Raw genomic sequence first — 26,750 nt, 5'->3', positions numbered from 1 at the left:
TTTATACTTTCTGAAAGCTTCCCTAACTCGTAGAACCGCCTCCATATATTTTTCTGAAGTTTCTTTTTTTTTTTTTTTTTGTGTGTGTGCTGGTATGCCATAATGCGGCCTCTTAAAACCGCCTTGGCTGTGTCCCAAAAGAGAAGGGGGGTCGCTTTGTGACTAAGATTATTTTTCCTTGTATTCTAACCACCAACCCTTCAGCAACGCGTGGAATCCCTCATCCCCATATAGAAAAGATGGAAATCTCCAGGATATATCTGATCCTCTTTGGATTTTCTCATGCAAGCCTAGGGATACAGGAGCGTGATCAGAAATCACTAAATCTCCTATCTCTGCCGCTTGAATTCTGTTTATCAGGCGGACGCTCGTAAAAATATAGTCTAACCGCGAGAAGGTTCCATGCGTTGCCGAATGGAAGGAGTACTCGCGATCATAGGGATGGATGTATCTCCAAGAATCTGTAAGTTGCATATTTGTCTGGAATCTGGATAAGGGTGTTTCTTTACCTTCCGGTTGGCGTTTGGTTTGCATTCCAATCACCTCCTATTATGAGGTTATTGGAAACTTCTTTTATTAACTGCCACTGAACGTTATGTAAGAATTGACTTGTACCCCCATTTGGACCATAAACATTATAAATTGTGAGTGCTTCACCAGGCAAATTGAGTTTTATCCCCACACATCTCCCTTCCCCGTCTGCCCATAGAAGGCAAATCCATTTTAATGTGCTTTGTTGTGTTGTAATATTTCTTGAGGGTAAAATGATTTTCAAGTTATTGCATTGTTTACTTTACATTTTACCCTATGCCCTACCTTTTCATGTGAACCAGGTTGTAATTGCCTGTTCTAAAGGTATAGTCTGCAACTCTGTACTGTTGTTTGTAATAGAAGGAAGCTGGGTAAGAAGCCTCTAGAGGGCACAGCTTCTAACAAATTCTCATTGACCTAATGGTAGAAACGGCTTTACCAGCAGCACTATTGCATGGCTCCCATTAAAATAATATAATGCAAAGCTTCGGCCTGGTTCACACTTGCACAGATGAAAAACCAATCCATGTAAAAAGTGATCTGTGGAACTGATCAGTTTTTAAAGGGCATACATTTTCCCTCCGTGACCCTCTGTTCTGTTAGCGTGCAAGCAATGCAACAGATGCATCAATCCAGAAAAATCCCTGCAGACCCAAACTTGCGGTCCGTTCTGCGGAATGGATTCGTTCTAAAGGAGCAATGTGAATGGATCCTATTGATTATCCTAGGATCCATTCTCCTCAGTTAGGATTCGGTCCGTTTAGCTTTGCTAAACGGATGGTTTTTAAGTCCGTTGTGAATCGGGCTTAAAGGAAAAACTATGCTGTAGTATTGGTACGTTAGTATTTTATTTTCAGTATAGTGGCTTTTTATAGGTTAATCAAATCTCATTTTTGCTAATCTTGTCTTGTTTTTCTTTTATCTTAGGGAATGAAGATTTTCTTTCTCATCGTGGCTATAATGTACATCTTGTATCTATTGTTCCTCGTTATACGTGCATGCACGGAGCTCCGAAATATGCCATATGTTGGTAAGACAGTTTGTGGTATAAAGCCCTTATTTTGAGATCATTTTATATAGACCTCTTTATTAGTAAACAAAGCAATGTGTTTTTATTCAGGAGATAGTAACAAGAACTATTTATTAATGTACATTACTAAATATGGGACCACATGAAATAAATGCAAATATAATACAATGTGTTGCTAGAAACTGGGAAAAGAGATCCCAGTTATGTGGCCACTGCACTGATTTCAAGTTAAGAATATATAGAACATTCTGATAACAACAAATATTTAGTGAAACAGTAAATGTAAGTCTTGATAATAAGATTGCTTGCTGCCCATCAGTTAGTTGGCAGGTAACACAGCTGCAGGTTACCTGATCTAGTGTTTTTCACTTGCTAGCATAGCTTCCACTTTCTGCAATGGAGATTTGTGTCAGACAATTTCAAAGCTTACTTGCAGCCACGAAAATGTATGCGGTCTCTGAACAGCACATTCAAATTGTCAGTAGTTAAAAAAGGAAAGATCTGCTCTACCGGTACAGTAAAAGTCCAATCTTTATTTGTGAATAAGCATGCTGGACATAGCAAGGATAGCTCACGCATATTGGAGCCTCACAAGCACTCTTTATCATAGCTATGGAGCGATTGTGAGGCTCCAGTACACGTGAGCTATCCTTGCTATGTCCAGCATGTTTCTTCACAAATAAAGATTGGACATCTACTGAACCGATCAAGCGGATCTTTCCTTTTTAACTACTGACTGTGTGGTGTGGCTTCCCATGGTCCTGCTCCTGGTTCAAATGGCAGAGTGGTGAGCGGTGGATAACGTTCTTCTACACATTTAAATTGTCCTTTGCATAGTCTGTGCTTTACATCATTTCATCAGTAATGTAATATTGTTTCTAGCTCCATTTTGGAATAGTGGCGAACCACCTCCAAAGTGTATAATACAAGTTGTTAGTGTGTATGCTATTAGTAAGATGGCTATAGTATGTGCCGAACCATGTTTGAAAAATGTACTTCTACAATCTTCTCCACCACTTTTACACTTCGATTTCCTGTTCTCTTCTTGAGAACAGTCTACCTTCACTGCTTGTCAACCCTACAGCAAAACTAAGTTGTTGTATGGATAAATGATTAGTCATTTCTTAGTGAAAATAATAAGTCATGTTAGTATTTTAAAACTGAGGCAAAATCAATAATGCATGTTCATTGCATTATTAATTAAATTAGTCTTGTTTTAAAGCCACCGTTCAGGAATCGTTTTTTTTTTATTTGTTTTTTTTTTTATAAAAATATATTTTTTTAATTCTCTAATTTAATTATTTTAAAGTGTGTAAACGTTGTGTGTGTGTGTGTGTGGGGGGGGGGGGGGGTAATGTAATGTAAAAGTTAAACCACCTGCTTTTCCAGTTCAAAGATCATTGGCAATGGATGCTGTCAGACCATAACCAATCAGTCTGAACTACTTCCCTTTTGACTTTGGTTGGTGTGAAGTATGTGTGTGGGGGGATGGGGAATAGTGATTCTGCTGTCAGGTGAAGTTGGTCCACTCTGTTGATGGGTAACCTAACTCTGTTTCAGAATAAGGTAGATCAGTGAGAGGGGAGTGAGCAGCCAGCAGAAAATTGCTGGTTATTTTATTGTTACATTTGAAAAAAAAAACTGTGCCTGAATTCGGAATTTAGGCTTTGAGATATTTTAGCCTCACTTGATGAGTACACGTATATAGCACAGTGGGTTTCAAGTTGTTAGGATGTTGATACAAATGCAAAAGAACGCCAACCAAATAGCCATTTGTAGTCTCCATAGACAGTATGGTACACAAATGTTGTTTTTGCAGGTAAGTGGGGAGTTCATTAATGGCTTCCAGGGCTCCAGTAGCAGTGTTGCCAACCTTTCAAATTACTTTTTTACTGACAAAGGATTTATTATTTTTTTTTTTTTTTTACTGACCCTAAGTTCTGCAGCACACACCATGCTGAGAAATATCTGCGTTACATACTTTAACCTATTTTGGTTCCTGGACATAGAAACTACGTCCAGGAACCATGCGCGCTACCGCGCGCGTGCATGAGCACTTCCGGCTGCGAATTCGGTAGCCACGGAATAAATGCATCGGACTATGGTGCCCGATCACTGATTCCTCTCCCCCGCTGAAAAAGCGACAGCTTCTCTCGGAAGCTGTGCTTTTTCTGGCCGTTGCCTCCCCCCTGCGTCACTCTAAGCGCGTGTTACGCTTAGAGTGACGTCATGTAAACACTCATGGCCGCCATCTTGTGGCCAAAAAGTAAAACTACAACTAAAAGTAAAAAAAATTAAAAACAACACACAATTACATTATAAAACTATAGTTTACATCCCACCCTCCCAAAAATACCCAAATAAAATGTTGAATATAAAAAAAAAACCATTACAATAAAAAAAAAACATGTAAATATTTACCTAAGGGTCTAAACTTTTTAAATCAATGTAAAGATGAAATATTTCTATATTTTTTTTATTTTAAACTTGTAAATAGTGATAGATGCAAAACGGAAAAAATGCACCTTTATTTCCAAATAAAATGTTGTCGCCATACATTGTGATAGGGACATAATTTTAATGGTGTAATAACCGGGACATATGGGCAAATACAATACGTGAGTTTTAATTATGGAGGCATGTATTATTTTAAAACTATAATGGCTAGAAACTGAGAAATGATTTTTTCCGTTTTTTTCTTATTCTTCCTGTTAAAATGCATTTACAGTAAAGTGGCTCTTAGCAAAATGTACCCCCCAAAGAAAGCCTAATTGGTGGCGGAAAAAACAAGATATAGATCAGTTCATTGTGATAAGTAGTGATAAAGTTATAGGCTAATGAATGGGAGGTGAACATTTCTCAAGTGAAAACGACAGAACGCGAATGGGTTAAATACCACTGAATTGACTCCCACAAAAGTGGATTTTTACTTACCTGGGGCTTCCTACTCGAACACAGTGTATCCAGCGCAGGAGATTTGGGCGCAGCCTGTGCCACTATAGGCTGTAATAGGAATTATGGCTATAGCAGCGCACAGAGTGTAACTTCGGCGCCATCAGAAGACGGAGGTGAACTTACATTTAAAACACTGTAATTCAGCTTCCAGCAATAGCTGGAAGCCAAACTACATCATTCCCCACCATCCATGGCAGCCTGGAGGAGGGATAGTAATTAACACGGCTGGGACTTGTGCGGCAGCAGGATCAGCCATATACAGGCTGTATCCTGCACCCAAGTCTCCCGGCGCCGATTCATCTCGTACGCTTCCTACTGCCCCTTGTAGTCCATAGGCCGTGCATTCTCCTGCAGTCAGCTCTGTTAAAGGACAACTGAAGTGAGAAGGATATAGAGATTGACATTATTTCTTTTTAAGCAATACTAGTTTCCTGGCATCCTGCTGATCTCCTGCCTCTAACACTATTAGCTATAGACCCTGAACAAGCATGCAGCGGATCAGGTGTTTCTAACATTATTGTCAGATCTGACAAGATTAGCAGCATGCTTGTTTCTGGTGTTACTCAGACAATATTGTAGCCAAATAGACCAGCAGGCCTGCCAGCTAACTGGTATTGTTTAAAGGGGAATAAATATGGCAGCTTCCATATTCTTCCAACTTTAAAGTCCTTTAAAGTCTCTGACTGAGCCAGTTGGGGACTACTGTACATGTGCAGCGCTGCCCGTGAGCCTCATTGGTCTCGCTCCTGTGGCCAGGAGAATTCTGTTCCTGACCAGTTACAATCTTTACTGTGCAGGGGCAAAACGCTCCCGGCGATGGGAGCTTAACCTAGGAGCACACTGTCAAGGCCGCACATGTACAGTAGACCTCCACTACTGGGGCTGACAGTTTGAGAATGGGTATAGTATTATCACTCCCCTTCATTATGGGATATGGTACACAGCCCGCCCCCCCCCCCCTTATAACACTTGGAAGTCTCTCGTGATATGATATGCTCTCTATTCCTTATCACCTCTATTCCTCATCACCTCTATTCCTCATCACCTCACACCACACGATACAGTCTCTACAGACATTAAAAACGCACACAGTCACACGCACTGTATATACACACACACTGGATATAGCAATTGGAATGTGTTACTGTATTGAACAGCTGCAGAGGGATCTGTAATCCCGCACAGACTAGATCTCCATAATGCCTTCCTGAAGTAAATATTAAAATATTATCAGTCACATTGCATCAGCGGCTAAAAGAGCAAATATCAATTCTGTGACACAAGCGCTTACAAGGCCAGACATATAACAAGGTTAACAATGGCGGAAGATGCAGAAGATAAGCCATGTCTGGAGAGCAGATCAGATCTGGTCAGAGGATTCCTAAAACTTGTTTGTTTATACAGGCAGCACCGCCGCACACATACCCCGCGCACACCACATACACACCGCGTACACACATACCGCACAAACCGCTCACTCCATGCACACCACATACACCACACAACGCAAATACCACATATACCGCACACCGCAAATACCTCGCACACAACGCACACACTGCACATACCACACACATTGCATATACCACACACCCTGCTCATACCACGTACACCGCAAATACCACACACACATTGCACACCCCGCACATACCACACACAAGCGCTGTTACAAGGCCAGAAATATAACAAGGTTAACAATGGCGGAAGATTCAGATGAGCCATGACTGGAGAGCAGATCAGAGCTGGTCAGAGGATTCCTAAAACATGTTTGTTTACACAGGCAGCACCGCCGCACATATACCGCGCACAGCACATACAAACCGCTCACTCCATGTACACCACACACCGCAAGTACCTCGCACACTGCACATACCACACACATTGCATATACCACACACCCTGCTCATACCACATACACCGCAAATACCACACACATCGCACACCCCACACATACCACAGAAACACACATACTGCATATACCGCACACACCATACATGCACCTCACACCGCCGAAACCACACACCCCTCAAATACCGCACACACCGTATACACCGCATATACCACACACATGCCACACCACTCAAACCACTCACCACAGATACCACACACAGCACACACTGATCACACCACACACACACCACATACACCCCGCAAATACCACACACATCGCACACCGCTCCAAACTATATGTGTTCACACAGGCAGAAAAAAAAACACACACACCATTTCTTAAAAGGCCATTTGCATGGAGTTGCAAAGAGTATTGTTCTTAGTGAGATGAGGAGGAAGTCCTGCAGCATTGTGCCTGTGGCTCCAGTCAGTGAGCTAAATGTAGTATTCAGCCCCGTGATTCTGAGTGCAGGAGGATAGTGAAGAAGGAAGGCATGTACAGGGAAGCCAGCACTCTGTGCTTATCATACTATCAAGACCCCCAGCTGTGCAGTCTTCTCTCACCTCCTCAGCAAGGAAAGCCTGGGACACTGTCTAGCTATGGTAGCGCTGTCATCACAGGCCTCCATGGACATCTGGCTGTAGTTTTTCCATCTTGTACAGTGTGCTGCTTCAATATTGTCAACCCCCAGAGAGCAGCTTCCGTCCCTGCCACCGTGTGCCACCATATTGTTGTAGCCCAGCAGATAAACAGCAGCTTATGATTGGTCTGCAGATCAGAATCACAGAAAGAAGTTACGCCCAGCCCCCAGCTGCCGGCCCCGTCCAATTATTTACGGATGCTGCAGTAACACTCAGGCTAAGTTCACAGTGGGACGTTAAAGTTGCGCGTTAAAACAGCATTTAACGCAGAATAACTTACTGCAATGAAAAATCAATGCCCTGTTCACAGTGCACACGTTGCGTTGGTGTCTAACGCTGCACGTTAAGTAAAAGTACTGCATGCAGTGCGTTATACACGTTATTAGCTGCGTTGGACTGTTTGCACATGCTCAGTAATGACTTGGAAGCATACTTTTCATTGCCTGTATTTTTTACTGTATCTGCTGTATGCGACGGTAACGCTGCGTTGCCACTTTTTGGGCGCGTTGCATTGTAAGCTTGCGGTGCGACTTTAACGTGGCATCAAAACGCAACGTCCCACTGTGAATCTAGCCTTACGGATTTTACGAGCGGACAAAATCAACTCAAAATTAACAGGCAAATCCGTAAATGTACTGACGGTTGGCAACATAGTCCAGTAGTTGGTAACTATTTTTATCCGAACAGGCATACTTGTTAATTAGCCTTGAAGCTAGAATTTTTTTAGAGAAATATTAAACTCCTTGGCTATGTGGCTAGTTTAGAGCAGCACAGTCCGTTTTATGGAAGTGGGATATGCTGCATATTTTTTGTACTTTAGTAATCCCTCGCCAGGTGCTTTATGGTGTATTCAGACGTTTCTAGGTGACTGTAATACAGAATTTTCCCAGAACGTCATTGGACAGCACCCCTGGATGAGACTTGTCTCCCTCCAAACTGTGGACAGGAACTGCAAAAGAAGATTTGCATAACAAATTGGCAGCCATATATAAGCTACAAGCTTACCCTCAGTACTTCAGTTCAGTTTCCTGTCCCGGACGGAATGCAGAGGAGAGGTCTCCAGAGTGCTATCCTTGACAGGTGTTCAGGGGCAACGTTTTTTCAGGGCTCCAGGTAGGCTGATTCAGGTGACAGTGGGAGCCCTGCAGCGTGGAGGAGGCTTCTCCGTACAAGGCAGCGGAGATATAGCGCAGGCGCGCTTTGTAGACAAGGTACTTCCGGGTCAACCCGGAAGTTGTCACGCGCAGCGTCCAGTGTGACTCCGATCAGGCGGCAGGGGGCCGCGGCGGTGATTGCGGATCAGCATCAGCTGATCTGCTAAGGTAACAATTTACATGCCGGCAAGTGCCTTAGAACGGTAATTATGCTAAATACGCATGAGTAATTAAGCGGCAGGTGCCGCGATTGGCCTAACCGCTGAAAGGCTTATGCAAATAAGAATCATGCTAATGAGCTGAGGATTCAAGCGGCTGTTTTTCACTAAGGTGTCATGTGATGATTATTTAAATCTGTTTCCTGACTCACTCTGTTTGTCAAAAGTGAGCATGGAGGACGCTTCTGGGTCAGCTCCTGCGCAGTCTGCCAGGCCAGCCCAAGATACCTCTCTGGCAAGTACTTATGTACAGGTTGTACAGTGTATGTGTGTATATATATATATATATATATATATATATATATGTATATATATATATATGTATATATATATATATATATATATATATATATATATATATATATATATATATATATATATATATATATATATATATATATATATGTGTGTTTATTATATACTAGAGAGGGTGCTAATGCTTGGCTTATTATTATGTTTTTTTTAGCCAGAAAAACATGAAAAGCCTGAAAAGCCTGATAAATCTTCTACACAGTCTAGTAAATCTGGGAAGAAATGTGCCATTTGCTCCTCTCGTTTGTCTTCTTCTTCTTCCTCAAAGAAGCTATGCCAAGATTGTACAAGCAAACTAGTTAAGGATGAATCCCCAGTAATCTTTAAGGATCTGATGGGATGGATGCGGTCAGAAATGTCTTCCGCCATCAAAGAAATTAAGGATTCTGCCATTTCTGCTCAGACTGTACCTCCCAGCCCTGCTGAGATGCCTGGTCCTAGCAATGAGGCTCCAGTTATTCCTTTATCTCGTACTCCTGTGCAGGCTAGGGAAAGCAGACAGAGTGAGGTAGAAGGTTCTCAATTTTCTGATGGAGAAATTTCTGCACTAGATGAAATATCTGAGGGGGAGGAAATGGATAAAGCTGAAAAACCACAAAAGTTTGCTTTTTCCACAGAATCAATGAAGGATCTTTTAACATCCATGCATAAGACTATGCGTATTAAATCAGAACAAAAGCCCTTGTCACCCCTGGACCAGATGTATGAGGGTCTGGCGGACCCCCAATCTAGGTTCATTCCGGTCCATTCCACTCTTAAAACTATGATTAGGAAAGAGTGGCAAAATCCTGAGAAAAGGGCCTTTTGGCCAAAATCTTTATCTAAGCGTTATCCTTTTGCTCCAGATGACCAGGCCTGTTGGGGCCCTCCGCCTAAGCTAGACCCTTCCTTTTCCAGGGTTTCAAGAAAATCAGACCTTATGTTTGAGGATTTCGGAAACCTAAGGGACCCAATAGACAAAAAAATGGATAATGTTTTACGAAGAGCATGGGAGTCTGCTTCATTAACCTTCAAGCCGGCTGTAGCATCGACGGCAGTTAGTCGATCTCTGAAGACTTGGTTGGCAGACTTACAGTATAAAATAGCTAATGGGGTTTCTAGGGAAGAGATCCTTAACGACTTTCCTAAAATTACCAATGCCTCAGATTTTATGGTTGATGCAGCAGACGATACGGTTAAATTAACAGCCCGTACCACCGCACTAGTCAATTCAGCCAGAAGAGGAGTATGGGTTAAGACATGGAATGGGGATAACGCATCAAAATCTAAACTTTGTGGTATCCCCTGTGAGGGAAATCTGCTGTTTGGGTCTAAGCTGGACGATACACTTGATCGTACGGCAGATAATAAGAAAAATTTCCCAAGAAAGCGCCCTTTTCAAAATAAACGGCCATTTCGGGCCCCCGCTAAAAATGAAACGGATAGTAAATCCTCCAAGGGTAGAAGATGGGCCCCTTACAAACAACAAGGACCCCGCAATACCTTTGCTAATACTAAAAAGACAAATAAACAATGACGCCATCATTCCAGTGGGGGGGAGAATCACCAACTTTTACGAAATATGGCAACAACTATTCACCAATCAATGGTTACTAAACATAATATTGGAGGGTTACAGAATAGAGTTCGAACATCTTCCCCCTCAAAACTTTGTCTTAACACCTTGTCCAAAAGACCCAGCCTCTCCAGTCAGAAGTAAAGTCTCTTCTTCAGAAAGGAGTAATTCGACAGGTCCCAGCATGTCAAAAAGAACAGGGATTCTACTCCCCAATCTTCCTGGTAAAAAAGCCTCAGGGAGCCTATCGACTGATTCTAAACCTAAAGAAATTGAATTTAAAAGTCAGATACAGAAAATTCAGGATGGACAATATCCGATCTGTAGTTCATCTTTTACAGAAGGACGATTTTTTGGCATCCCTAGACCTGAAGGATGCGTATCTACATCTACCAAGCCATTTATCCTGCCAACAATACCTGAGGTTTGCCGTCTGGATGGAAGGAGAGGTAAGACATTTTCAATTTAATGCCTTGCCTTTCGGTCTATCGTCAGCCCCATGGCTATTTACTAAGGTTATGTCTGAAGTTTTAGCTCTTCTCAGGCTAAGACATGTTAATATTGTCGGATACCTTGATGATTTTTTATTATGGGGTTCTTCTGAAAAATCAGTTAATGATCAGCTTTTTATAACTTTGGGCGTTCTCCAGGAATTAGGTTGGTTAATTAATTGGGAAAAGTCTGCTTTGATCCCTTCCCAATGTCTAGAATTTTTGGGCTTCAATATTTCTACCAGAGAAGAGAAACTGTTGTTACCTGATAGGAAGATCATTGCTATTTTTAATAATATTTTCTCATTTCAGAAATTAAGAAGCATATCGCTAAGAAAAGCCATGGCTCTTCTAGGCCTTCTAACCTCTGCCTTTCCGGCAATCCAGTGGGGACAGTTCCATGCGAGATTTTTACAAATATGGATTTTGAAATCTTGGAACAGGTCGCTAATGAGTCTAGACAGGAAGATCATCATTCCACAAAGTGTAAAGGCTTCCCTTATCTGGTGGCTACAGCTGAATCATCTATCTCCAGGTCATCTGTGGAATTATCCACAACAGAATACTATCACAACGGATGCCAGCCTGTGGGGTTGGGGAGCCCACTTCAATTCTCTGCCGGCTCAAGGCTCATGGAGTATGACAATAAGGTCTCAGTCATCGAACAACAGAGAGTTACAAGCGGTATGGCAAGCCTTACTACATTTCGGGCCCCTAATAGAAAATTCTCATGTCAAGATAAGAACAGACAACAGGAGCGTTGTAGCTTTCCTAAACAGGCAAGGGGGCACGAGGAGTCAATCCTTATGGGAAAAGACGTCAAAGATCCTATTCTGGTCGGAAAGAAATCTGTTATCATTAACAGCGATACACCTAAAAGGAACCTCAAACCACTTGGCGGACTACCTCAGCAGGAGGAAGTTGGACTCGAACGAGTGGTCACTAGATCTGGAAGTTTTTCAGCAGGTGACGTTACAATGGGGTTACCCAGAAGTAGACCTGTTTGCAAGAAGAGCGAATGCGAAATGTCAGCAATTCTGTGCCCTGTTTCCGGAGGACCTACCTTGGAAAGTAGACGCCTTCTCGATCAATTGGGGAGAGTTACTGATGTATGCATTTCCTCCAATTCCATTGTTACCACGAGTAATAAAGAAGATTATTCAAGACAAAGCTCGAGTAATCCTGATAGCTCCACTATGGCCGAAAGACCATGGTTCACGTTATTAAAAACACTAGCAGTTACAGATTTCCTCCCATACCTCACTTGCTGTCCCAGGGTCCAGTGTGGCATCCGAGTTTAAACAACCTTCACCTTTCAGCCTGGAAGCTGAGTGGGGCATCCTGAAGTCCAAAGGCTTTTCAGATGATCTATCAGAAACTTTGATACAGAGTAGGAAGAAGGTGACTCGGGTAATATACCAAAAGGCCTGGAGAGTGTTTAACGAATGGTGTTCGGAAAGCTCTTGTGACAATACTTCACTTAAATCCGTATTGGAATTTCTTCAGTGTGGATACAAGAAGGGGCTTAGTATAAGCACTCTGAAGGTACAAGTATCTGCTCTAAGCGTATTTTTAGAAAGACGGCTGGCAGAAGAAAATCTAATTTTAAGATTCTTCCAAGCTTTAAAGAGACTGAAACCACCAATCAGGTCCAAAATACCCTCATGGGATTTAAATACTGTCTTACAGGGATTATGCGAGGATCCATTTGAACCATTATCACAAATTTCGGATAAATTTCTTACTCTGAAAACCATTTTCTTACTAGCCATTACTTCAGCTAGGAGAATAGGTGAATTGCAATCATTATCTATTAGAGAGCCGTACTGCATAATCTCGGAAGATAGAATTACGTTACGAACGGATGCAGCGTTTCTACCTAAGGTTGTTTCCTCATTTCACAGGAATCAAGAAATCTTCCTTCCTTCCTTTTGTGAGAATCCTAACAATGACAAAGAAAAGAAACTTCATTGCCTGGACGTAAGGAGATGTCTTATACAATATATGGAGAGAACAGGTCCATGGAGAAAGACTGACGCAATGTTCATTCTATTTGCTGGGAAACAAAGAGGCAACAAGCCGTCCAAAACCACTCTAGCACGATGGATCAGACAGGCTATTGCATTGGCATATCAAGCTCAAGGGAAGCAGTTAGGGTCTTCAATTAGAGCTCATTCTACAAGAGGAATATCAACTTCCTGGGCAGAGAGGTCAGGGGCATCAATAGAACAGATCTGCAGAGCTGCTACCTGGTCAAGTCACAATACCTTTGTGAGGCATTATCGCCTAAACATCTCAGCCGCAGCAGACTTATCATTTGGAAGAAAAGTGCTACAGGCAGTGGTCCCGCCCTAAATCTCATATCTGGTACATCGTCTCATCCAGGGGTGCTGTCCAATGACGTTCTGGGAAAGACAACTTTACTTACGGTAACGTCTTTTCCAGTAGTCAGAAGGACAGCACCCCTGCAACCCGCCCTATCTTTGGGTGGAATAATAATTATGTAAGTAGGCATTTATACTGGTCCGTGTCATCTTTTGTATTAACTGAAGTACTGAGGGTAAGCTTGTAGCTTATATATGGCTGCCAATTTGTTATGCAAATCTTCTTTTGCAGTTCCTGTCCACAGTTTGGAGGGAGACAAGTCTCATCCAGGGGTGCTGTCCTTCTGACTACTGGAAAAGACGTTACCGTAAGTAAAGTTGTCTTTAGTGATTGTTGTGTGAATTACATTTTTTTATTTTATTAATATTTTTTGTTTTTCCTTTTTTGTTTAGATCTGCGTTTAAAATTTCTTACAGCATTAACTTTTGTAGTACTTGTTATCAGGTAAGGAATATAAGATAAGTACCAAAATGTGGAAATCCTTTATTTTGATGTCATGTATGTTATAGGTTTAAAGTGTGGTACATATAGATTCAAATATCTTGTAAAACTTCTCAACTATTGGAGTAAGCTGCATTTTTCATGAGTTGCTTTTATTAACTTTACCCTTTTGTCTTTCAGCATTGTCATTTTATATTTAAGATTTGGTTCACAAGTGTTGCAAGATAATTTTGTTGCAGAGTTATCTACGCATTATCAAAATTATATCCTTTAATTTCTGCTACATTAATCTGCATTGAGAATTGAAATGGATGCTCTGTGCATTTGTGTTTGTGTCTCTGCTCTGTCCTAGTTTATGTAATTTTTGCTTTTGTATGATTTGTTTGTAAGGGTTTATGTGCATCTGTGTTTTGTTTGTGTGTGTGTGTGTGTGTGTGTGTGTGTGTGTGTGTGTGTGTGTGTGTGTGTGTGTGTGTGTGTGTGTGTGTGTGTGTGTGTGTGTGTGTGTGTGTGTGGGGGGGGGGGGGGGGGGGGGGTGGAGATTGTATCTTTGTCCATGTATTGTGTACGCCAGGGTTTCATGTTTATTTTTTATTTTATTTTTTGTATTTAAAGTTTTTATTTTTGTGAAGAAGCATAATAAACATGCTGAGAATACAGTCCTAAAAATAATTAGGAAGCAGTTATACATTCAGTTGAATACACAGCTATACATAGCTATACATAGGAGCCCTAAGCGGATGAACGTATTCTCAGCTTGCAAATGTTGTTTAGAAGATAGGGGCCACTCTGGACAAATATAGTCCTAAAACTGGGTAGAAGGAGAATAAGAGGGAAGAAAAAGTCAAAAGGAAAGAATAGAGGTGTTGCCAGCCATCCTGTTTGAGTTTAAACTCCATCTGGTACACATTCATATAAAAAGATCAAGGATTCCCATACCTTGATAAATACATGCAATCTGTCTTGAATTATAGAGGTTAAGTGTGTGTGTGTGTGTGTGTGTGTGTGTGTGTGTGTGTGAACACCATACTAATACGGTGTATGAACACCCCCTCCCCCCTCGCTTCAGAACTGCCTTAATTCTACGTGGCATTGATTCAATAAGGTGCTGAAAGCATTCTTTAAAAATGTTGGACCGTATTGATAGGATAGCATCTCGCAGTTGATGGAGATTTGTGGGATGCACATCCATGGCACAAAGCTCCCGTTCCATCACAACCCAAAGATGCTCTATACTAGGGTTGAGATCTGGTGACTGTGGGGGCTATTTTAGTGCAGTGAACTCATTGTCCTGTTCAAGAAACCATATTTGAAATGGTTTGAGCTTTGTGACATGGTGCATTGTCCTGCTGGAAGTAGCCATCAGAGGATCGGTACATGGTGGTCATGAAGGGATGGACGTGGTCAGAAACAATGCTGTGATAGCCCGTGGCATTTAAACAATGCCCAATTGGCACAAAAGGGCCTAAAGTGTGCCAAAAAACATCCTCCACACCATTACACCACCAGCCTGCACAGTGGTAACAAGGCATGCAGGGTCCATGTTCTCATTCTGTTTACGCCAAATTCTGACACTATCGACACTCATCAGACTAGGCAACATTTTTCCAGTCTTCAACTGTCCAATTTTGGTGAGCTTGTGCAAATTGTAGCCTCTTTTTCCTATTTGTAGTGGAGATGCGTGGTACCCGGTGGGGTCTTCTACTGATATAGCCCATCTGCCTCAAGGTTGTGCGTGTTGTGGCTTCACAAATGCTTTGCTGCATATCTCGGTTGTAACGAGTGGTTATTTCAGTCAATGTTGCTCTTCTATCAGCTTGGCCCATACTCCTCTGACCTCTAGCATCAACAAGGTATTTTCGTTCACAGGACTGCCGCATACTGGATGTTTTCCCTTTTCACACCATTCTTTGTAAACCCTAGAAATGGTTGTGTGTGAAAATCCCAGTAACTGAGCAGATTGTGAAATACCAGACCGGCCCATCTGGCACCAACAACCATGCCACGCTCAAAATTGCTTAAATCGCCTTTCTTTCCCACTCTTACATTCAGTTTGGAGTTGAGGAGATTGTCTTGACCAGGGCCACACCCCTAAATGCATTGAAGCAACTGCCATGTGATTGATTAGATAACTGCATTAATGAGAAATTGAGCCGGTGTCCCTAATAATCCTTTAGGTGTGTGTGTATATGTGTGTATATGTGTGTGTGTGTGTGTGTATGTATATGTATGTATGTATGTATGTATGTATGTATGTATGTATGTATGTATGTATGTATGTATGCAGGGTCGGACTGGGACACCAAGGGCCCACCAAGGAAGTTTCAGCCTGGGGCCCACCCCCCTCTCCTCCTCCCCATTTTGGGCTCACATACACATGTACTCTAGAAATTTTGCATGACTTTATGGTAGGGAATAGATTGTGAGCAATTCTGAGGACAGTCTCCAATAGGGATATGTCTAAATGCGAAACTAAATGGGTGTCACCACGCACTGGAACATCGACGTGGTCATGATGAGTCATGGGCAGACTTAAAAAAAAATACAAAACACAAAATAAGTAGCGGCGTTATTCACAGAGATTAGGTCCGACCAGATACATTGTAGATAAAATATTCAAGTAGTTACATGCCTCATAATTCATCAAGTAGTCAAATGGCAGCAGATACCCCCACAAAATGCAATCAGGTTGACGGCAGATACCCCCACACAATGCAATCAGGTTGGTGGCAGATACCCCCACAAAATGCAATCAGGTTGACAGCAGATACCCCCACACAATGCAATCAGGTTGACGGCAGATACCCCCACAAAATGCAATCCAAAAGTCACTTATCTATTGCAAAGTGGCAACAGCAATTTAAACTAAATAAAAACGTTTTAACTCATACATGAACATTATGGAAAATCCAAGTTGAAAATAAACTGTGAAGATAAACAATTTCATCCATCCTACTCCTGAAAAATGTATTCTTTTTTTTTTATTTTAGAACCTCCCAGTTTTATTTTCTGTTTTAAAAAGCTAAAAAGTAGCTATTGTCTCATATGATGATGATTCAGCCTTTTCCATAGTCTCGCAGTTAGCAATCATGTGACCCTCAACAAGACAAATTCAGCAATCATGAGGTCCCCCGTCAAGACAAAATCAGCAATCATGAGGCCCCTAACAAGACAAATTCAGCAATCATGAGGCCCCCAACATGACAAATTCAGCAATCATGAGGCCCCCAACAAGACAAATTCAGCAATCTTGAGGCCCCCAACAAGACAAATTCAGCAATCTTGAGGCCCCCAACAAGACAAATTCAGCAATCATGAGGCCCCCAATAAGACATTCAGTAACCATGAGGCCCCCAACAAGACAAATTCAGTAACCATGAGGCCCCCAACAAGACAAATTCAGCAGTCATGAGGCACATAAATAAACAGCATTTCACATAAATAGGCAGAATGCCCACTTAATATGGTATACACCTCTCACCTGGCTTCTGAATTCTCCTCTACTGGCTGCTGTGCCAGGCAATACTGTTTTTGGCTGGATTGGGGATGATGTGTGGGCTGAAAGGCCTGGCGGTGATGCTGTGGCCGGCCTGGCGGTGATGCTGGGCTGTACTTGGCTGGTTGAAGTAAACGTTGGCCTGACTGTTGGTGGTGATGCTGTGGCCTTTTTGACAGTGATTCTGGGCTGGTTGGCTGGTGGTGATGCTGGGCTGGCCTGGATAGTTTAGGTAGTGACAGGTGCACCCTAGTTTAGGTAGCACCAGGAGCCTCCCAGCTTAGGTAGTGACAGGACCCCCAAGTTTAGGTAGCGACAGGAGCCCCCCAGTTTAGTTAATGACAGATACCCCCCAGTTTAGGTAGTGACAGGAGCACCCAGTGTTTGTAGTGACAGGTGCCCCCCAGTTAAGGTAGTAACAGGTGCCCCCCAGGGTATGTAGTGACAGGAGCCCCCAGTTTAGGTAGTGACAGGGCCCCCCAGTTCAGGTAGTGACAGGTGCCCCCAGTTCAGGTATTGACAGGCGCCCCCCCCAGTTCAGTTAGTGACAGGTACCCCCAGTTTAGGTATGACAGGAGCCCCCAGTGTATGCAGTGACAGGGACCCCCCCCCAGTGTATGTAGTGACAGGAGCCCCCAGTTTAGGTAGTGACAGGGCCCCCCAGTTCAGGTAGTGACAGGTGCCCCCAGTTCAGGTATTGACAGGCGCCCCCCCAGTTCAGTTAGTGACAGGTACCCCCAGTTTAGGTATGACAGGAGCCCCCCAGTGTATGCAGTGACAGGGACCCCCCCCCCCCAGTGTATGTAGTGACAGGAGCCACTAGTTTAGGTAGTGACAGGGCCCCCCAGTATAGATAGACAGGTCTATAGGTGTCCCCAGTTTAAATAGCCAGATCTATAGGTGTCCTCAGTGGCAGCGGAGAGAGAAGAGAAGCGGTGGGGAAGGGAGGACGTTTCCCCCTCCCCTTCCCTCACCTTGGGGCTCCCCCTCTCTCGCTCCCCCCTTTAGAATTAAGTGATGCGGCAGGCAGCGCCGCTGTGCCTGCCACTTCTTTTCTCTCTCCGCTGCCACCCCAGGGCGGGCGGGCCAGCCACGTCCGGGTAGCTAGGGGGGGGCAGCAGCTAGCCAGGGGAGTGCGCATGCCCCATTTTGCCCTATGTAGGGACGCCCATGGCATGGTAGGCAGATAGGTAGCCGGGTAGGCAGTTATGTAGCCGGGTGGGAGGGTAGGCAGATAGGTAGCTGGGTGGGCAGTTAGGTAGCCGGGTGGGAGGGTAGGCAGTTAGGTAGCCAGGTGGGCAGATAGGTAGCCGGGTGGGCAGTTAGGTAGCCGGGTGGGCAGTTAGGTAGCCAGGTGGGAGGGTAGGCAGATAGGTAGCTGGGTGGGTAAATAGGTAGCCGGGTGGGCAGATAGGTAGCCGGGTGGGAGGGTAGGCAGATAGGTAGCTGGGTGGGTAGATAGGTAGCCGGGTGGGCAGTTAGGTAGCCAGGTGGGAGGGTAGGCAGTTAGGTAGCCGGGAGGGCAGATAGGTAGCTGGGTGGGTAGATAGGTATCCAGGTGGGCAGATAGGTAGCCGGGTGGGCAGATAGGTAGCCGGGTGGGCAGATAGGTAGCCGGGTGGGCAGATAGGTAGCCGGGTGGGAGGGTAGGCAGTTAGGTAGCCGGGTGGGCAATTAGGTAGCCGGGTGGGAGGGTAGGCAGATAGGTAGCTGGGTGGGTAGATAGGTAGTTAGGTAGCCGGGTGGGCAGTTAGGTAGCCGGGTGGGAGGGTAGGCAGAAGGGTAGCCGGGTGGGAGGGTAGGCAGTTAGGTAGCCGGGTGGGCAGTTAGGTAGCCGGGTGGGAGGGTAGGCAGATAGGTAGCTGGGTGGGTAGATAGGTAGCCGGGTGGGCAGCCAGTTAGGTAGCCGGGTGGGTAGATAGGTAGCCGGATGGGCAGTTAGGCAGCCGGGTGGGAGGGTAGGCAGATAGGTAGCTGGGTGGGTAGATAGGTAGCCGGATGGGTGGGTAGGCAGTTAGGTAGCCGGGTGGGCAGTTAGGTAGCCGGGTGGGAGGGTAGGCAGAAGGGTAGCCAGGTGGGAGGGTAGGCAGTTAGGTAGCCGGGTGGGCAGTTAGGTAGCCAGGTGGGAGGGTAGGCAGATAGGTAGCTGGGTAGGTAGATAGGTAGCCGGGTGGGCAGCCAGTTAGGTAGCCGGGTGGGTAGATAGGTAGCCGGATGGGCAGTTAGGCAGCCGGATGGGAGGGTAGGCAGATCGGTAGCCGGGTGGGTAGATAGGTAGCCGGGTGGGAATGTAGGCAGTTAGGTAGCCGGGTGGGTAGCCAGTGGGGGCCCCGACTCCTTTGCTCCCCCTCACCTGGGTGTCCCCCCTCCTATTACAAGCTGCGGGGAGGGCAGCTCTTTTCCCCGGTGGGGCCCCCTCCTATCCTCCCCCTCCCTCACCTCGGACTCTCGGAGGGCCCACCTCCTATTACGAGCGGCGGGAGAGCGGCGGGTACAGCAAACTTCCGGCGAGGTAAAGCAGAAGATAGAGGTCCAGCTGCCTCCCAGTCGCTGTCTCCTTTGTAATTGCCGCGCACTAAACCAGGAAGCAGTGCGAGCGGCATAGAGGAGACAGCGTAGCCCGGGAGGCAGCTGGACCTCTATCTTCTGCTTTACCTCGCCGGAACTTTGCTGTAACCGCCGCTCTACCGCCGCTCGTAATAGGAGGGGGGCCCTCTGAGGTGAGGGAGGGGGAGGATAGGAGGGGGCCCCCCCGGGGGGAAAGAGGTTTTTAATAAATTTTAAAAAAAAAAAAAAAACCGTCACGACGCTAGTGCCCCCCTCCCTCTTAGCTCTGGGGCCCCCAGGAGGAGGGGCAGTCGGGGCCCACCGATGGGATCATCGGTGGTTCGGCGGCTCTGTCCGAGCCTGTATGTATGTATGTATGTATGTATGTATGTATGTATGTATGTATGTATGTATGTATGTATGTATATGTATGTATATATATATATATATATATATATATATATATATATATATATATATATATATATATATATATATATATATATATATATATATATATATATATATATATATATATATATATATATATATATATATATATATATATATATATATATATATATATATATATATAATGTGTGTGTATATGTGTGTGTATACATACACACACACACACACACACACACGGAAAAGCAGTGACGGGCTATTGGTTACGCTTTAATGCGCTTAAGCTCACCAACTGCGCCGAAGTGTCCCCAATCTGGTGAGGCTCACCAACTGCGCCAAAGTGTCCCCAATCTGGCGAGTCCTACTCTACCATGCAAAATGCCTGTTTTTATAAGCAGTCTAGTGGGAACTAATCCAAAAACAGAAGCGTCAACTAAATGGGAGAAAAGGAAATTAAAAACACCTCGCCTTTCACTAGCTACCAAATTATATATATATATAATCCTGGTGCGCAGTTATTATAGCGTAGGTGGGTTCGAAAGTTTTTAAATATATGGCATCACGAAGCTGTGAAAACGTAATTCAGGAGGCTTTAAAATGGGTAGTACAACTAGGGCATTGGGAGGGCTAACAGACATACAGTATCCATGGATCCCTAGGTACATCAGTCTCCATTTTATTCTTAATGAATAGAAATACTTTATCCCAGAAGGACTGTATAACAGGACAAGGCCAAAACAGGTGTTAGATAATTCCTAGTTTTCCACTAGCAATTTCTCCAGTATGCTGGGGGGGAGGGGGGGAGGGTATTTAAGGAACCCATTTCTTCATGTTTCTGTATCTTTGAGTACATTTCAGTTCTTTTGAGAGAAGAAATTGCAACATATTTCTGCATTCTGTGATAAACCCTGTTAGGTCAGGATAGGAAAAGTGTAGTATGTTTTGTTTTGCTTTTTACTCATCATGCAAATTTGTGTGCCATTGTGGTGGAACATGTGACTTTAACATAAGAGAACATTTTTTTTTTTACTGGCAAACCAGAATATTTTCCTTAACTCGGAACACCAGCAGAGTTCTTATCTTTCTATGGACTCTTGAATTTCTATCTCTACACATTAGCATTTGTCTACTCACCATCAAAAAATGCACTATATGGTAAGTGTTTAATGTATATGTTGAATTAATCATTAACCCAGTGGATGTCATTGTCACACCTGTATGATTATTAATTGCACTTGGCCATCTTGGCTCCTTAAAATGTAATATACGTTTCCTACAAGGCCCATGCCAAAGTAGTTCTTGCACCTCTCATGCCTTCTCAGGGGATGGTGAAAGCTAGCAAAGATGGCTTGTTAACTTGTCCTGTGAATATGTTATTTGATGAAATCCCTAACCTCCATTTATTTTTTAAGTGTTTTTTTTTTCTCTTAACCTCCCTGGCGGTAAGCCAGAGCTGAGCTCGGGCTATGCCGTGCAGGAGGATTTCTCAGGCTCTGTTTGGGCGATTCGCCCCATTCAAAGTGCTGTGCGCGCAGCCAGCACTTTGCTAGCCGCGCGCACAGCTCGATCGCCGCCGCTCTGCGGCAATCGCCCGCACGCAGCGGCTGAAGAGGGCCCCCCCCCCCACCAGAGCCCTGCGCTGCCCGGAACAATGAGTTCCGGGCAGCGCTATGGGCTGGATCGAGTGCGCCTGACGTCAGGACGTCGGCTGATGTCCATGACGTCATGCAGATCATCGCCATGGCGACAGGAGAAGCCAAACAGGGGAACGCGTTATATACGCGCTCCCCTGTTTGCTATTGATGCCGGCGACTATCGCACTAGAGGGCCACATGCACCCTCTAGTGGTGTTTCATGTAGCTACCACTCTGGTAGCTTTACATGAAACAAAAACAAAAACAAAAAAAAAAAAGGATTTTTGCCCATTTGGCAAAATAAATTAACCGCCAGGGAGGTTAAGTTATCCATAATGGTACTGTAGCAATAGATTTAATAAAACAAGAGATTGCTTAAAGAGAACCAAAGGTGGGTTCTAAGAATCCAATTGGCATACAGAGGCTGGGTCTGCATACAGTGGTGTGAAAAACTATTTGCCCCCTTCCTGATTTCTTATTCTTTTGCATGTTTGTCACACTTAAATGTTTCTGCTCATCAAAAACCGTTAACTATTAGTCAAAGATAACATAATTGAACACAAAATGCAGTTTTAAATGATGGTTTTTATTATTTAGTGAGAAAAAAAACCTCCAAATCTACATGGCCCTGTGTGAAAAAGTGATTGCCCCCCATTTTAAAAAATAACTTAACTGTGGTTTATCACACCTGAGTTCAATTTCTGTAGTCACCCTCAGGCCTGATTACTGCCACACCTGTTTCAATCAAGAAATCACTTAAATAGGAGCTATCTGACACAGAGAAGTAGACCAAAAGCACCTCAAAAGCTAGACATCATGCCAAGATCCAAAGAAATTCAGGAACAAATGAGAACAAAGTACTGTAATTGAAATCTATCAGTCTGGTAAAGGTTATAAAGCCATTTCGAAAGCTTTGGGACTCCAGCGAACCACAGTGAGAGCCATTATCCACAAATGGCAAAAACATGGAACAGTGATGAACCTTCCCAGGAGTGGCTGGCCGAACAAAATTACCCCAAGAGAGCAGAGAAAACTCATCCGAGAGGCCACAAAAGACCCCAGGACAACATCTAAAGAACTGCAGGCCTCACTTGCCTCAAATAAGGTCATTTTTCATGACTCCACCATAAGAAAGAGACTGGGCAAAAACGGTCTGCATTGCAGATATCCAAGGCGCAAACCACTTTTAACCTTCCTGGCGGTAACCCCGAGCGTCGTTCGGGGTAAGCCGCGCAGGAGGTTTTCTCAGGCCCTGCTGGGCCGATTTGAGTAATTTTTTTTTTTTTTGCTGAACGCAGCTAGCACTTTGCTAGCTGCGTCAGCACTTCGATCGCCGCCGCCCCGCGCTCGATCGTCCCGCTATCCGCGTCGCAACACAGCCCCCCCCCCCTAGACCCCTGCGCTGCCTGGCCTATCAGCGCCAGGCAGCGGCAAGGGGTGGATCGGGACTCCCTTAGACGTCACGACGTCGGTGACGTCATCCCGCCCCGTCGCCATGGCGACGGGGGAAGCCCTCCAGGAAGTCCCGTTCTTTGAACGGGATTTCCTTATCGCCGGAGGCGATCGGCGGGGCTGGGGGGATGCCGCTGAGCAGCGGCTATCATGTAGCGAGCCCTAAGCTCACTACATGATTTAAAAAAAAAAAACGGCTGCGCTGCCCCCTGGCGGTTTTTAATATACCGCCAGGAGGGTTAAGCAAAAAGAACATTAAGGCTCGTCTCAATGTTGCTAAAAAAACATCTCAATGATTAGCAAGACTTTTGGGAAAATACCTTGTGAACCGACGAGACAAAAGTTGAACTTTTTGGAAGGTGCGTGTCCCATTACATCTGGCGTAGAAGTAACACAGCATTTCAGCAAAAGAACATCATACCAACAGTAAAATATGGTGGTGGTAGTGTGATGGTCTGGGGTTGTTTTGCTGCTTCAGGACCTGGAAGGCTTGCTGTGATAGATGGAACCATGAATTCTACTGTCTACCAAAAAATCCTGAAGAATGTCCGGCCATCTGTTTGTCAACTCAAGCTGAAGCGATCTTGGGTGCTGCAGCAGGACAATGACCCAAAACACACCAGCAAATCCACCTCTGAATGGCTGAAGAAAAACAAAATGAAGACTTTGGAGTGGCCTAGTCAAAGTCCTGACCTGAATCCTATTGAGATGTTGTGGCATGACCTTAAAAAGGCGGTTCATGCTAGAAAACCCTCAAATAAAGCTGAATTACAACAATTCTGCAAAGATGAGTGGGCCAAAATTCCTCCAGAGCGCTGTAAAAGACTTGTTGCAAGTTATCGCAAACGCTTGATTGCAGTTATTGCTGCTAAGGGTGGCCCAACCAGTTATTAGGTTCAGGGGGCAATTTCTTTTTCACACAGGGCCATGTAGGTTTTGAGTTTTTTTTCTCACTAAATAATAAAAACCATCATTTAAAACTGCATTTTGTGTTCAATTATGTTATCTTTAACTAATGGCTAACAGTTTTTGATGAGCAGAAACATTTAAGTGTGACAAACATGCAAAAGAATAAGAAATCAGGAAGGGGGCAAATAGTTTTTCACACCACTGTATAATACCCAGCCTCTTGCTATACTGTTTGCCCCAGTCTCCACCCTGCGCTCTGCTGTACCCCCATAAATCAATCGCCGTGCTGGCGACATGCAACGTTTCGACAGCCAGCTTTTTGCATCTGAAGTGTCAGTCTCTGCCACTGCCCCACCTCCTCCATAGCGCCACTTCCCGCCTGCACACCCCCCCCCCCCCCTCCCCGCTGATTGGAGGGAAGGGACACAGGCGAGGAGCGGCGATAACTGAGGCGGGGGAGCGGCAGAGACTGACACTTCATATGTAAACAGCCGGCTGCATGTCGCCAGGACGGCGATTGATTTTTGGGGGCACAGCAGAGTGTAGGGGGGAGACTGGGGGCAAACAGTACAGCAACAGAGGCTGGGTATTCTATGCAGACCCAGCCTCTGTATGCTAATTGGATTCTTAGATCCCACCTCGGGTTCTCTTTAAGGTGAAACTACTTTTAATGGACTTTTTTTTTTTTTTTTTTTTTACAGAAATATGACAAAGAACCTTAGTTTAAACCACTTGTTCTTTTATGAGTTTATGGCTGACCCCTTTGGGGAGGGGAACCAGGGAGGGACCAGATTAGACATATAATAGGGGTTATAAGAGAGTTAGTGTGAGAATTGGGGTACAGAGGGTGATAGCATGGGACTCCAAAGGTCAGAAAAAAGATATCTAGCACGAAGTTTCTAGTTGTATATTCCAAGAAATAAGGCGTGTTTCAGTTGGACAGCTGTCTGCATTTGTCCCCATCATTTACCACCAAGAACCACGGCGTCCCACATTGAGATGAATGAGTATTCATCTCAGTGCGTTTCCTATCAGCACTGCGATGGATCTAATTTTCTAAAAAGTTAGATATAGCTTCTAGTGTCTGCTGCGTTCATGGTTCCATATCCCATGGGAGCTCAAATGCAATGCGATGTTGTATCGACAGAAAATTATGCTAAAGACTTTTCTGCTTGGTAGTAGAAAATTTTTGACATTCGCAAAAGGAAGTCGCCCATATGAACCAGCCCTCAAGCATTTTTTCAATGTGAAATGGAATTCTAAAAATATAACTGAACTACAGCTATTAAGGGAAACTTCCCCAAAAGTACAGGAAATCCCATCACTGATAGTTTGCACTGAAATACCAGTTAATTTAAAGTTCTGTTACCAGCCCATGTTTGGTGTAGTAACTGCTATACTGATGGACATTTCCTACATGCCTTACTACATGGGAAGCATTTTATTTTTTTTTATTCACATGACAAGAACATTTTTTAGACAGTGCTTGATTGGTGGAATGTTTTTAGTGTCAACTTAAATTTGCTAAATCACAAGCATCTCATGTGCTTTATTATGATGTTACATAGTTATTTGGGTTGAAAAAAGACATACGTCCATACGAGTTCAACCAGAAAATAAAGTACAACACCAGCCTGCACTCTCGCATATCCCTGTTGATCCAGAGGAAGGAGAAAAACCTTTACAAGGCATGGTCCAATTAGCCCCAAATGGGGAAAAATTCCTTCTTGACTCTAGATGGCAATCATATAAAATCCCTGGATCAACACCACTGGGCATTACCTAGTTAATATAGCCATGAATGTCTTTCAACGCAAGGAAAGCATCTAAGCCCCCTTTAACCACTTTCCCCTCCACTACAGTATATCTACGTCAGCTGTGGCACCCTCCAAGCCACAGCGACGTAGATATAGTGACCTGCTTGCAGCGCTGTTGTGCAGGAACAGGTGCGCTTCAGAGCGCACCCCCTGGCACTTTCAGCTGCCTTACTAATTGGCAAAAGGGAACATGTTCCCTTGTAGCCAATTAGTGACCCCCCACGGATGAATGATCACCGCTGTAGCAAACAGCATGATCATTCATCTCTCCCCCTCCGTGGCCAGATCGTAAAAAAAACGCCCCTGCAAGATGAATATCTTACCTGAACTGGTTCCTGCGATCATCCTGCAGCTCCAGCCTCCATGCACCGCTCTTCACTCAGCCCTGTGACGCTGAATATCCGGGTCCCGGCTTGATGACGTCATCAAGCCGGGACCCGGATATTCAGCGTCACAGGGCTGAGTGAAGAGTGGAGAATGGAGGCTGGAGCTGCAGGATGATCGCAGGAACCAGGTAAGGTGAGATATTCATCTTGCAGGGGCATTTTTTTTTACGATCTGGAGGGGGGGGGGGGTATAGTGATAAGGGGGGGCACATCAGGCTGCCCATAACAGAGGGTGGGGGTTTAAAATCTGAAGGGGGGGGGGGTTGAAATTATTATTGGGGCCCATCAGGGTAATGGGGTGGGGGATTTTATAATGGGGTGCACATCTGATATCTGATGGTCCTGAGGGACATAACTTAATGCTGGGGGGCACATATGCAATAATGGGGCGGGGGCGCTAATCCTGGGGGCACATCTGGCTATAATGGGGAACACTGATCCTGGGGACACATCTGGCTATAATGAGGGGTGCTTATTTGGGATACGCAGCTGTATAA

At 44.4% G+C, this 26,750-nt stretch overlaps 1 protein-coding gene across 2 annotated transcripts in view; it reads left to right on the top strand.

Moving 5' to 3' along the window:
- The window catches only part of TMEM181 (transmembrane protein 181), a 155,226-nt gene that overhangs the window by 115,775 nt on the left and 12,701 nt on the right, over window positions 1-26,750 (top strand). For both annotated transcript variants that reach the window (XM_068231847.1, XM_068231848.1), the window contains exons 12-15: window positions 1,459-1,561; window positions 13,556-13,607; window positions 13,785-13,867; window positions 21,121-21,210. In XM_068231847.1, coding sequence (XP_068087948.1) covers window positions 1,459-1,561; window positions 13,556-13,607; window positions 13,785-13,867; window positions 21,121-21,210 — 328 coding nt within the window. The remainder of the gene's footprint in view (window positions 1-1,458; window positions 1,562-13,555; window positions 13,608-13,784; window positions 13,868-21,120; window positions 21,211-26,750) is intronic.

The sequence above is a fragment of the Hyperolius riggenbachi genome, chromosome 4, assembly GCF_040937935.1.
Source record: "Hyperolius riggenbachi isolate aHypRig1 chromosome 4, aHypRig1.pri, whole genome shotgun sequence".
In the NCBI taxonomy this organism is placed as follows: domain Eukaryota; kingdom Metazoa; phylum Chordata; class Amphibia; order Anura; family Hyperoliidae; genus Hyperolius; species Hyperolius riggenbachi.
The sequence above is the reverse complement of the archived record's forward strand: the minus strand, read 5'-3'. Positions and strand labels throughout refer to the sequence as shown.